This window comes from Aythya marila (genome assembly GCF_965140915.1).
Source record: "Aythya marila genome assembly, chromosome: 14".
Lineage (NCBI taxonomy): Eukaryota > Metazoa > Chordata > Aves > Anseriformes > Anatidae > Aythya > Aythya marila.
The window spans coordinates 1,027,458-1,040,849 of NC_139055.1; the positions used below are offsets into that span (position 1 = coordinate 1,027,458).

A 13,392-nucleotide genomic window follows, 5' to 3' on the forward strand; every position below is an offset into this window, starting at 1 on the left:
TCAAGATGTCAGACTAGTCTGGAGAACAGAGAGAGCTGACTATCAGCATGGTAGCATTGGAAAGTTACGATACTGACACAGGGCAAAGCTGTTTAAAAGCAAAATGAACTTGGTCAAGTCAAAGTTAAAATTAATGGACAACAGTAAATTTAGTGATTTAGATCTTTTTTTTTCCCCTCCTGCTTTTCAACACTAGTTCTTAGTTTTAATGTTAGATAACAGCAGCCACTGCAGCATCACTGCTGTCAAGCGTACCCTGAAGTATCAATTCATCCACTGTAGGAGGTAAAAGTCACTAGGTACCCCAGGGTCCTTGAGAAAGCCAAGCAACAAAAAAAGGACTGCCAATTTAAGGAGAAATTAAAATGCAAGTATTCTTTGTCCCATAAACAATTAAAATCGATCCCCAAAAAAGGATAGACAGGTCAAGCCCAACATAAAATCCAGACCTGTGGCTACTGACACAGTTTTTTATTGTTACTATTATTCCTATCTCAGTCCAGAAGGCACTACAACAAACTTCTGACACTCTCTCCCATGCCACTCCTAGACAAATACAGTTTCTAATGGTCCTCTAAGCAAGAGAGGAAAGAGGCAGGCTGTTTAGAGATACCATGCTGAATTCCTTTTTCTGTAGTGTCCTGCAAAGCCAGCAGTCAGGGATTTTTCAGTGGTCTGTACAATACCTAGCACACATGCAAACCACAGTGCTTAATGTACCTGAGTTTCTAATACCTTACTAGTAAAGTTTAATATATAAGAAAATATTCTGCCCATGTTATATCACCAGGTAAATGAAAGATGTATAACTTTATAAGCAAGTTTTATAAGCACAACTCCATATCCTGGACCGACACACACTATTGTCTTGCTCAGCTGTCTTTGTCAGAAGAGCTACCTGCTCATGAAAGCAGGACAGTAAATGAAGAATGGATCACAAAGCACAGGCCAATGGGAAAACTGACTGCTTGTTGAGGGATTTTTGAAACAGCAAGAATCCCATGGTTTGCTGTAGCTGAGCAAACCAAGCTACCAGGGCAACTATGAGAAGTTCCCATGACAGTGTTCCCACATCGCCCAATTGAGGAATTCAGCAAAATATTGTTACCAGTAGCTGGCTTCAAGGACAAGGTCTATGTGACTGCTAATCACAAGGGGGTTGTCTTCTTGCAGGTGGGGTTGTTTTCTTGTAGTTGTTTGTCTGAGTGCTTTTGACCAATAATCTTGTGTGAAACACTGTCCGCCCCTGTTAAGTTCACTATAAAAGTTAGGCTATTTGGGCAATAAAATGGAGCATGATCTGACTCTACTGGTGTCTGTCATGCTTTCGGCCGTGCTTCCTGCAACAACTGCTGATGGTTTTACACAGGCAACAGGAAATTAAGTAATAAACAATTATCCATACCCTAAATTCAGCTCAGTTATGATTAAGGAGGTATTGGGGAGGCATTGGGGAGGCAAGGACAATCCCCAGACATGGACTGTATATCTCGAAACAAGACACTGGACCTCATGATAAGGAAGCGGCAGACGGACAGAGAAACAAACGTAAGGACTATAAATCTCAAAACTGGACATTGGAATTCATTATAAAGATACAACAAATGGAAGAATTAGCAACAACCAGCTCTTGCAATTAAGAAACCTGCCAATTCAGCAGATTCCTGACCAAAGGTGAAAAGTACACTGTGAGGAAGACTCGGGGTCTTCCTCCCAAAGACCCCTGCCCACGTCCCAAAGACCCCTGCCCACAATTCTTGGGAGGCTCTACGCAGGCGCAAGGTGCCAAAAGGCTAATTAGCATAAGAAGCGAGGGAAGGTGGGGATAGGTAATGCATATGTATAGGTGCTTGTAGAATATTGATAGATTGATTGTATAAATTCAAGACTGCTTTCCGCTTTAGGTATGCACGATAGGTGGAGAGATCCCCCGTGCATCCAGCGCTGCAATAAAGAATATACCACTTAAAGGAATTTCGGCTTCGATCTTTGAATCAGTTAGGACTAACATCTTTTCTTGCTCTAACTTCTTTACTGTACTAACTCAGCTATTAAGAATCCACTGGCATATTAAGGAATTGGGCAAAATAAAGACAACCACAAGAAAATTAACACAGTGCTCTGTAAAGCAATGCAGCACTGGATGTGTTAAAGTTTTGCTTACAACAATACTTAAATGTAAAAACTGTTAGTGTGTCTCTGTAGCAGCAGAACCCTTGAGCAAGAGGGGCCTGTAAACTAGAATTGCTGGAACATTCAATGCACTTGAATGGCTCAGAGAGAGCAAGCTGGTGCTTTTATCAGCTGCTGAAGCACCTGCTAATGAAGAAGGTTAGCTCATCAGGGAAGAAAGAAGCATCTTTAAGATGCAGCTATGATTTTACAGCAACAGGCAAAAGCTGTACTGCTTGAACTATAGTTATACACCATAACATTGCAACAACAACCAACTCACAGGAGAAACAGTTGTGGTGGTTTAAAACATACTGCCCAGGTGCTTGCAGTCTCCCCAGAGTGTACTTCTGCTGCAGCTGGACCAGCTGAACAGTTTGTATCAGCACATCTCATCTACTTTGGGGCAGCTGGTTTGAACAGCTTTCAGCAGGCAATTTAAGGCAAGCAGCACTACAGCAGCTGGGACATCCTTACACAATCTTTATCCAACAGAGCTAGAGCACCTTAAAAATATCACGCCCATTTTCTGTAATAAATTGCCTGATTAAGATGCAGTCTGTAGCATTACAACCTGCTGCTGCTCAGCAGTGCCCCTCTGCAAGGGGCTGCCTTCCCCCCATCTGCTGGGGACATGGGGTGAGATGTGAGTTCCTCAATTCTCTCCAGCCAAAATGTTACTTAACATTTACTTAAACATGTAACTTATTTAAAATCAATCCACTTACAGAAACTATTTAAATGCCAGCTGATTTTGTCTGGAGAAAACCAGAGATTACTCAAAACACTGGTGGGAGAGGTGGAGAGTACACTACAGGTAGGCGAGGAAAGTAATAACACTTTTCAGCCATCTTATCTGTTTCTGAATTGAGCGTGTATCCATGGCTGAGTGCTGAAACAAGGATCCTGGCTTCTGTGCAGGTGTACTGGTTGGTAATCATCCTGCTCCAAAGCCAGCTGTCTTGCTAGAAGACCACCAGTCCTAGCTGCACAGCACTGCCACCTACCAAAAGCCACCATCTCCCTGGTTTACCAGCAAAGCAGTCAACCTGAGTAGTCACTAGTCTGCATCAAGCAGGGACACATGAAGTTTCTTGAGCAGTTTTAACTGCTGAATGTCATTGATGATCTTCTTGCAGCAGCAGGAACCTACAACCTCTTCCATTAGCTCACCTGGAACAGGACAGGAGGTCCTCTGTCTTCCAGCCATGTACCTAATCAAAATGTCCATGTGGACTAGGTCTGACTGCATTACAAAAGCATGTTTAGCTTATGATTCTGGTTTGGAGCATAAAGTTTCCTTTAATGCAAGTGAAGGAAAAAAAACCATCTATTTTAAACAATAAAGTACCTGTGACATCAGTTTTTCAGATGATATTTCCTTCCCTCCCCCAATAGCTTTCAGTTCACCTCTAGATTTTAGTGAACAATTATCATTCTTTTTCAGAACTGATTCAGAGGAAATAACTGTTGATTACATTAGTAAACTTCAAAGCTTTTATAGTTGTTCTGAGGGGCTAAACTATCTGGGAGGAATTTCCTTCTCCAATTATCACTCAGTGCATACATCGCAGAAGAAACATACATCTTCCAACTAGAGAATGACTGGGTGATTCAGGGAACGCACACCCATGTTCCTCTCAACTGCAGCAAGTCCAGGCTGAACATTATTTGGCTACCAGCACAATTTGTCTACAACAGTGTTATCTTCCCACTCCCTCATCTCCTCTGCAGTTATTACTGTCAAGGAAGCACTATCATCATCCAGTTTCCCTGTCTGGGGAAACTGATGAGCCAGTCAAAATGCTTATCTAGAACTCAGAAGGAGAAAATAACTCCAGCTCACTTACAGACAACCATGGAAATGCTGCGATCTGTGTCATAAGAGCACTGCTGTTGTTAGCTCAAAGATGTGTGACAGCAAAGTTTGTAGGTGGAGGGTAAAAAAAAAAAAAAAAGTTTTTGAGCTCTTTTAGATCTGAGATAGAAGCAAACTTCACATTAAATACAAGTTGCCAACAATTTCTCTGAGCTTACCCAAACATACTCAACTAACATTTAGCTTAGAATTTTGTTGCTTCCACTTCAAAAGCTGTGTCCCCAAAAGCTTCCCTATTGACCCCTCCCACCCCTCTCAAAAAAAAAAAAAAAAAACAAAAAACATAAACCATCCCCCCACTTACTTGTAAGAATTCTTACCTCTAACCAGACCTCATCTTGCTTGTGGTCTACACACTACCCTTAATCTCTTGCTTTTTTTCTAAGGAAGTTTGTTTTTGACTCCTGATTGTTTTCTCAAAACATGTTTGTAATGTATATTGAAAGATATTCTATGTTAAACATTCATCTTGATGGAGTAAACAACAGCATTTTGAAAAATTGCTGACTGAAAACTTCATAAAGCTGAAGTTTTTGTTTCTCTAAAGTTATATACATATTTTTAATAAGTACAAAGTCTTGCTACACAGACAGAAGAGCACTTTCACTGCAATTCTTTGCTGAAAAATGATGCAATTCTTACAGTAATGTTTTGCAGGAAGTTCTAATTGCTGCATTTGCAGTAACTGGCAAAGAACCAGTTTTATTCTTCTTCGCTACAGCAAGACACTTCAGGTGACTTCTGGTCAATACTCTGAGTCTTTTAGTACAAAGCTAAAGCGAAAAATCATATTACAAGATTTCTTCCATTTCATATCATTTTGAAAATAACAAGCTAAATCCAGGAACCCCCACTTAGTGTCAAATAACTTTTCCTGACTTGACTTGCATCAGATCAAGCTACACATACCAGAAAAGAAGGTCCTTACTACACATTAGGATGGCCCTAACTGTAAACAACAGCGTTTGCTATGCTCCCCAAAGTCTCCAGACTGAACACTAGCATATAAAACCTTATCTATAGAAATTATTTAGGCATTCGTTTTGTGCAAAGCTGTTTTGGTTCAACTTTCAGTATTGTGCTTCTACATATTGGTAGGAAAGCTACCTTTACAATAATAGATCTTTTCCTATAAGGCATGATTTTATTCCAGATCCAGATGTATGAATGCTGCTGCATACACTAGTGTCAACTGTAGAAAGATTCTCATATTCATTAGCTCACTAGACCCAGACCTGCTCTTTTAATCAAATTGCCTTAAAAAAAATAATAAAGCAGAATTTGCAAAACATTTCCCTCTAGTGCTATCGCAGGGCAGTTTGTGAGCTTTCCTTTTTTCACAGTTGCTTAGAAGTGATATAGAGTTGCATTTGACTTTATTCATTTACATAAGAACAGCCTCAAAAGCTTTTTTTTGTTATCATTATTTCTTTTTAAATCCTGGAAGCTATAGGAGTCCAGCCCTCCCAATCTCATAAAGGAAACTTCTGCCCAAGATCCTACCATTATACCAATTCTGACAACTCATACAAAGTTTGAGGGTATCACTTCTATCCTGTCTGCATAGCACTGCAAATGTAAGTTATAGCTATAAATTCTTCCTCTAAATCAAATGAGGAAAAAAAAAATAAATTAATAAGAACCATTGAAGCATCAATTTTATGCTGGGAAAAATGGAAATGAAATTGTCAGATTTAAAGAAAATCTTATTCTCTATTCCTGAAGGTCACTTTCACCCCTTGGGGGGCGGGGGGAAGCAGTAATGCTATGAGGCTTCTTGCAATTATGATGTTACACAAACACCCACACACATACAAAAAAAAATCCATCAGAAAGCCCAAAAGCTAAGGAGTGCATTTCTGAACAGACTTCAGTCTTCAGGCTACCTGAACCTGGTATTTCATTCTGCTGCATTTGAAATAAAGGGTGCAGTTTCCTAACAATTTTAAGGTCAGCCTTAGACCCTCTCCCCTCCTTTGCAAGGGCATGAAGCTTGTCTGACCCCTCAGGAGAGTGAAGAAAAATCTTTGGTAAACAGAAAGAAAACCCTTCCTCAGCTGGGATAGTTTTCTGCCAATTTACTTTTCCAAAGGAGCTCATAAAATGTTCAGATCAGCAGAACTGCAACAGCTCTACCCAGGGCTCATGTAGGCTGAAGCAAAACTACACCTACAGAAACCATTTCTATTATTTGTTCTGATTTTAATATTGGCCTTTTCTGTAATATGAACCAGGAACTGCTCCATATAATTCACCACCTTTTTCTGGTGAGCGAACAATGCTTAAATATACCATATGTATGGTTTGTTAGTCTTTTACCATTATCTCTGCAGATTAAGCTCTTCAGAGCACTCCCAGCAGGGAAAAGCAGTAGCAAACCTGCATTCTGAGCAATAAGCACATAACATCACCTTATTTCCTTGAGAAATGGTTTCTGTCTCTTCATAGCATTTTTTACCTTAATTAATATGACTACTCACACCTTCTAGGCTCTACTGCTACAGTTTGCATAACTTTTGTTGTCTACAACAATAGTGTGTTGCTCTGCCTGGCTCCTATATGGCAGAATGATTTCCCTGTAACCTAGAAACAGAGCTTATAAGACTGCAAGGGTAGTCCTTGAGGCAATTCCTTGAGTCACCAGCCCCACTGCCTTCCACTTGCACAGCACTAGCTGCAGAGACTTCAAGAAAATACTAATGACAAATATTCAAGATCATTTTTCAAGTGGATGCCAACACCAGATCTTCAGTGTTACATAGCAATGACCGGCTATTTGATAGGAGCCCAGAACAAGCAATAGACATTCCAGCATCATCAACATATCCTCACGAAACAATTTTCCTTTCATCCCTGTGCAAGAAAACTCTGATTTACAAGGAACTGATTATGACCAGTGATAACAGAGGCACAGAGACAAGGACAGATCTCCAGGAGAGTCTGCGTTACACATGCTATTCTCTACTACTGATTTTTCCTTAGAACCAAACTCTCCCAGTCTTGCCACCTCCTTTCCATCACTCCCTGACCTTCATCATCCCTTTCCACTGATCCAACACTTCAGTTACCCAAAATTCCTCTGCACATTAACACCAGCATGCAGATGTGCAACACAATTTGGGCAGAATTTAAGACTACTTTATGCCTTTCTGTGGACTTCATTAGGCACTTACCCTAAGTAGGTAGAAACTGTAGTCTTAACAGAGAAAACAGCACATGACGTGTAAGGAGAACAACCATCTGCTCAGCAAAAGTTTAAAAAAAAGGCTTAGTAGACAGCAGCCAACTTACTTGCTAGGAGAAGACAGGCAAATGCAGAGATGTACAGTTGCTTGACACTGATACTGTATTGATCCATGAAGAGGTCCAGTAAGTAGGCAGCGAGGTGCTGGGCTGTAGGGCAAAGGCCGCAACAGTTGCTGAGGATGGTCAAGAGATCAATGAAGTACCGGTGCATCCCAATCTGTGGCCTTATACAAAGGTAGGTTAAATTCCTACAGGGGGTAACAGAGAAGGAGAAAAAAAAAAAAAAAAAAAAAAAAGGAGGAAAGAGATACTGAAATATACCATTTATTTATCATTTCGCTGTCCGGAATCCCAACCACCACCTGCTGCAGCAGCCACTTAGCAAATACAGCACTGATTGACACAGAAATCAGGGCATGTTTTGATAGTCAATTAACTTTAAGTCTTGGGTCATCCATGCACTTCCCTTACAAACATTAAACACGTGCTTAAATACTTTAAATTAGTTTAACCCAGGAGCCTGCAATTCCCAGGAACACCAAACTCCTTTGCCATGAATGCTGTCCCTTAAGGACTGCTTTTTATTTCGTTCACCCAAACTGGACTGTTAAATACTGTTTCATAGGCTATCACTGCAATATATGCTTCTCCTATACTGTCCCTTCCTCCATTGCCCAATTTACTACATCCTGTACCAAAAAAAAAGTCTCTAGCATAAAAAACTTCTATCTAATGTTAAAACACATGCACAGTGCATAGCTGCAGTAAGAAAAATATAGACATTAACAAGAAAAAAATCGTGGGAGAATGAATGATTAGACTTCTAATTACAGCCAAGTCAAGCACTTTCTGTACTAACCTATTTCAGCATTATAAAAGCTAACAAGCTGATAGATTATTTCATGTGGTATACAAATTTTCATTTTAAAGGTAGAATTATTGAAGTTTTTGGTCTACCTATGCTAGATCTTCACCTGCAAGTGGCTACAAACCCATGTGAAAACACTATACAAAGAGTAGGTTAAGGGAAGGAGTGAAGATCCTTGGGAACACCCCAAAAAATCTAATGCCTACACTTAATACTTTCTTAGTTTAGAAATAATCATTTACTAATGCATTACCATGACCAGACTTTAGTAAAAATAGGCTGAATACATGTTGATAGGCATGGATAAGGAAAAAAAAATCAGCAAGGTAATTCAGATTCCACTTACATGTAATATAAAAATGACGTATATTTGAAAAAGTGTTAGAAGTAGCATAGTGCTGCAAGATAAAGTATTATATTGGAATACAGAGTGGTACATAGAGCAGTTAATCCTACTAAACAAATCAAGATGAAGAGATCAGAGCTCTGAAGTATCTGCACTGGCTGCACCATTTACAGAGGAGACGCCACTGTGCAGAGCTGATGAGGTGGCTGCCCCACTCTCCCATCTCCCTGGAAGGAAGCACTCGGTGAGCAGGTTCAGCTTATCAGGAGAAAAGAGCGACACGATCAGGCTTAGAGGGACATGCATAACTGGAAACCAGTGTGAGAGGCATTCTGATTTTGTGCACCAAAATAAAACCACGTGGGCTTCCATATAACCAGACTTTAGAAACCAGACAAAATTCAATTACAGGGTTAAATTAGGAGATGCTATAGGCTGTGGTTCCTTACATGATCCCAGGTATTAATTGATCCATGGTTATCATCTGTGCACAGGCAAGAGCCTTGCCCTGCAGCACACAGCACGAAGCAGCTAAGTACTTCAGTAGGACTGCTTTTAGGATCAGTCTGAAATGCTGAATGGTTTCATATGAGAGAGAGGCAGACGGTGTAACGATGCAAGAGCAGGATAAGCAGGTTCACAGTTATGTTTGGCAACCACCAAGGACCTACACAAAGTGAGAAGCCCTACAAACAAAGCCATGGATGTGCATCCTCTTCTATCAACTCCTCATAGGGTTCTTCTGCATAAGTTCATCAAGGGGAAAAAAAAAAAAAAAGTCACTTCTTTGAATGCAAAAAAATGCCTAGATACTTGGAGATATTGTTGAGGACTAGCAACTACAGCTCTGGAGAAAAAATATAGGGTAAAAAGAATAAAATCATTTCCAATACTTAAACTTTTCATGTATTTCCAGAAAAGCAGTAGAGAAGAAATTGTTAGTCCTGCCACCTGCTAGAATTGCCCTTTCATATACTGCTTCTGCTTATCCCTGACCTGTTCGCTCCTCTCCACTCCAACTACCCCGCTGTGGGCTGCTGCAACATCACCACATCAAAATGCTATAAAAGCAGCATCATCATAAGAGGCTCACAGGTGTCTTGGAACTTACTCAACAAACTTTGCTCAACATATTGATCAGCAAAAAGCCTCCAGAAAGACAGGGCACAGCATTTAAAGCGATCACCACAATCTCCAAACATGAAAAGGTTTGTAAAAAACTTTTTTTAAAAATTCTTTATTAATATCAACCATCTTCTTGACACGAATTATTGCTCCATATATTATATTACTCCACATGGGCAAACTCAACCTCAAAGAAAAAGGCAAAGATAAGTGACAGGGCAGTGCTTTTTGGATATGGGCAAAAGGATTCATTTCCTCTCGGAGCTAAAACACGCGATAAAAGTCTTCAAGCATCCACACTTGATTCCTCTGTGCAAGCACAAACCATGCTGTCCAGTAACACACAGAAAGCAATCACAAATGTTAGATGTTAAAATGATAAGGGACAGCATAGGATTCACTGTGTGATCTGTTACTCTTATTCTCATCCCCTTCTGTGACCTCCTCTCAGCCAAGCCTGGAACCAACTGAGCTACTGTTTCCCTTTATTTAAGGGTGCTTCACTTCTTTCAGACAAATCTTAATCAGACTGTCACAGAAGTGCCAGTCTTGCACAGCATCTGGATTCACAATGGAGGAAGTAAGAGACCTACCTGGCAGAGCCACATTAAAAACAAAAAGTCAGACAATTCCTCTTACTATTTCCAGTGAAAATTTAAAACCCAGACATTTCCTAATAAGGGCACATAAACAACATGTAATATATGGAGTAATAATTCCTGTCAAGAAGATGGTTGATAAACTGTTAAAATTTGTTGTTTAATGTTATATGATAATCATATCATTAGTGTAGTTTCAATAGTTAACAAAATGCCAGAAAAGATGGTGTCACTGTTAGTGTCAATCACATTTTGTTACATTTGGAAACCTTGTGTACTAGTGGCGATGAAGAACCCTAAGCCTTCATCCCCACGACCCCCAGCAAAATGAAGGGGGAGATGTGGGAGTGTGGCCATGGGGATCGACAAGCCCCATGGTTGGTGATAACATCAGACTCTTAACGATGAGGCCATCAGGAATGTAGAATTTAGAGGGAGCAAAGAAGGGTGATTCAGGAGACGCCTTGCCATCTGAGGTTGCTTGTTCTCGGGCCGTTGGGGCATGGGGGTTGCTGGGTGTTTGCCACCACCAAGAAACACTGCGCAGATGCCAAAAGGAGGTGTTTGAGAAAATACTAATTATGATACAAAGCAGAGATAGGTCATACATATGTATAGGTGTACTCGGGTTTCTTATGAATAGGTAAAAGCAATGTTCTGCATATTTAGAAAGTTCGATGGTTGTGTGTGTGTATTTGGTAGAGCGTAGGTTCCCCGCACACCCAGCGCTGTTTACTTGCCTTTTATAAATATTACTAAATTCAGATTGAGTTGTACCTTCATTTATAACACAACATATCCTTTATTTTTCTCATGTTCAGCAGTGACCAGTCAGGTGGATGGAGCAACAGCTTAAACACACACTTATACCATATAGACCAGTGCTGCCAGCTGCTACCCTTACTGATTTATGATAATTGGTAAAAATCTTCATTGGTATACCATCAATGCACAAATGAAAAACACCATAAATCAAGATTTTCTTCTGTTACCATTGTTCCTGTACACTCGAAAGGAGCATGAAACTCACTTGAACCTCCTACCAGAACTCCAGCCATATAAAGGAACCACAATTCTCGACCTACTTAATGGCTTTGGCTTACTCTGGGCTATTTCACTTGCATTTAAAAAAAAAAAAAAAAAAAAAAAAAAAAAAAAAAAGTTTTTCAGAATATCCACAGATAAAAGCAGGCTCCATTCCTTAAGATCTGAGCTTATTAAGCTTCAGTCATACTACCAAGATGTCATACAGAAAAACCCTCCAAACACATGGCAGACCAGGCCAGTACTTCAACTGCACTTACAAATTTTTTGAGCTTAAACATACTGCCATTCATCCTCCCAACAGTCCCAAACATTTGAAATCTAAGAGAAAGTTGAACTACTATGGTGCTTGAAAATCCACTACTTCATGTGTTTCACTGTGGCATTTTATCAGACATTTAATTAAGTCTTTCTTACACAGTTCAAAGCAGTCAGAAGTTCAGCAGCTAATCTGAGAAGGATCAGAGAAAGGAGTGTGAAAATTGAAATTCCAACTTTAAGGGGAAAAAAATGAAATCATGAATAACCATGTACTTTACTAGGACACTTGTTTCTTTCAGCTTCATGCATATGCTGCTGTCTATGAAATAACCATGTTACAGCTAGCAGCCAGCAATGCTATTGTTACTGTTTTTCAAAAGCTAGATTCCCCCCCAAGTGAACAGATTATGCTGTTGTTGCTTTCCACTTTTGGAAAAAGCCTAAAATTAATAAACCTCAATGCCTGTAATACCTACTCTCTTCTTACCACTCATTCAAACTGGAGAATCTCATCAGAATGAAAGTTTAATGTTTTATCTTTTTGATTAATTGTGATGGCAAAGAGTCCAAACACTTTTGCATGTCTACAGGTATCTGGGACCCCTGAAGTTCTCATCTACAATTCATTTTAAAAACAAAAACAGAAGCATCACCTACACAATGCCATAGTGCCTTCCCTCTTCATAAACTGCATGTGCAGTTGTCTGTTCTGGAAATTTCAGACTGTGCCAGGCAGATTTGAATGTATCAAACTTACCATCAGTAGTAGGTAAACATTGAAAAGATGACAAGTTTTTAAAATAACAAGGACAAAAGTGGACTTACTGGCTTAAAATAGTACCTGTTACATTAAAATCTTCATGCTATCAACAGGTCAAGTAAACCATGTGCTTCAGCAGAACTATAGAAAACACAAGGACCTGATCTACTATAGAAATACAGGCACATACACTTGATGCAGGGAGAAGAAGAAAAGATTGTATTTTTACAGAATAAACTTAATAACAGGATACTGCACTACTTCTAACAGGAAGAACTGCAAGAAATGTGCTTATGGCCAGTGAAGATACGGGCCCCTCACAACAAGCTCTGTGTGCCTTACGGTCCTGCTTCAGGGGCTGCAGTCCAAACTGAAACTATGGACTCAAGTTGAGGGAAAAGTTGCACATCAAAACAGAATGAAACATTTTGCAGTGGTAAAGAGCATTCCTCATGAGATCTTTAAACCCCAAGAGGAGGTGGGAGACAGGAGCTTTCTCCTAGAGGAACTCACTCAGACATTCTTACCAGTTAGAGGCACATTTTACAACTTAAAGGACTGTTTGGTTTCAGCAGAAAGATCAGCTCTCCTGACCTGGCTGAAAGTAACTGCAGACTGCAGTTTGGACTCCCATAAAAAAAGATCAAGTTACAATATTAGCCTTTTAAATTCACAAACAAGTCCTGTAAAATTTGGCCCTCCTCTGAAATGAATAAAAAGGGAAATGCAGACAGATCTAGCAATTTTCATTAATTGCAGGAAATGAACTTATCCTGGAAGGAAACAGCCCATCATAAGCACCGAAACAGAAGAGAAATAGCCACCAGACATCACTCAGTTTACTGGGACACTCAGACTGCCTTCTAAAGTAAAGAATTTCCTCAAACAAGACAAAAACCAACCAACCAAACAAAACCAAACAACCACACACTGACTTGCTACTTAGCTTTCCACATTTCCGGAGTATTCAGAGCTACTCAAGAGGGGAGAGTTTTGTAGGGATGTCACAGTAGTTCGACTTCCATTTAGAAAGCTCTCTGATTTTTGATGGAGAAGTCAGCTGCCTGGAACAACCAGTACCTTTCCTTTATC

The 13,392-nt window shown here is 39.9% G+C and overlaps 1 protein-coding gene across 1 annotated transcript in view; it reads right to left on the bottom strand.

Moving 5' to 3' along the window:
• CCNJL (cyclin J like) overlaps positions 1–13,392 on the bottom strand; it is a 44,379-nt gene that overhangs the window by 29,844 nt on the left and 1,143 nt on the right. The window contains 2 exon segments of the mRNA XM_082771466.1: positions 7,343–7,521; positions 7,523–7,545. Coding sequence (XP_082627592.1) covers positions 7,343–7,521; positions 7,523–7,545 — 202 coding nt within the window.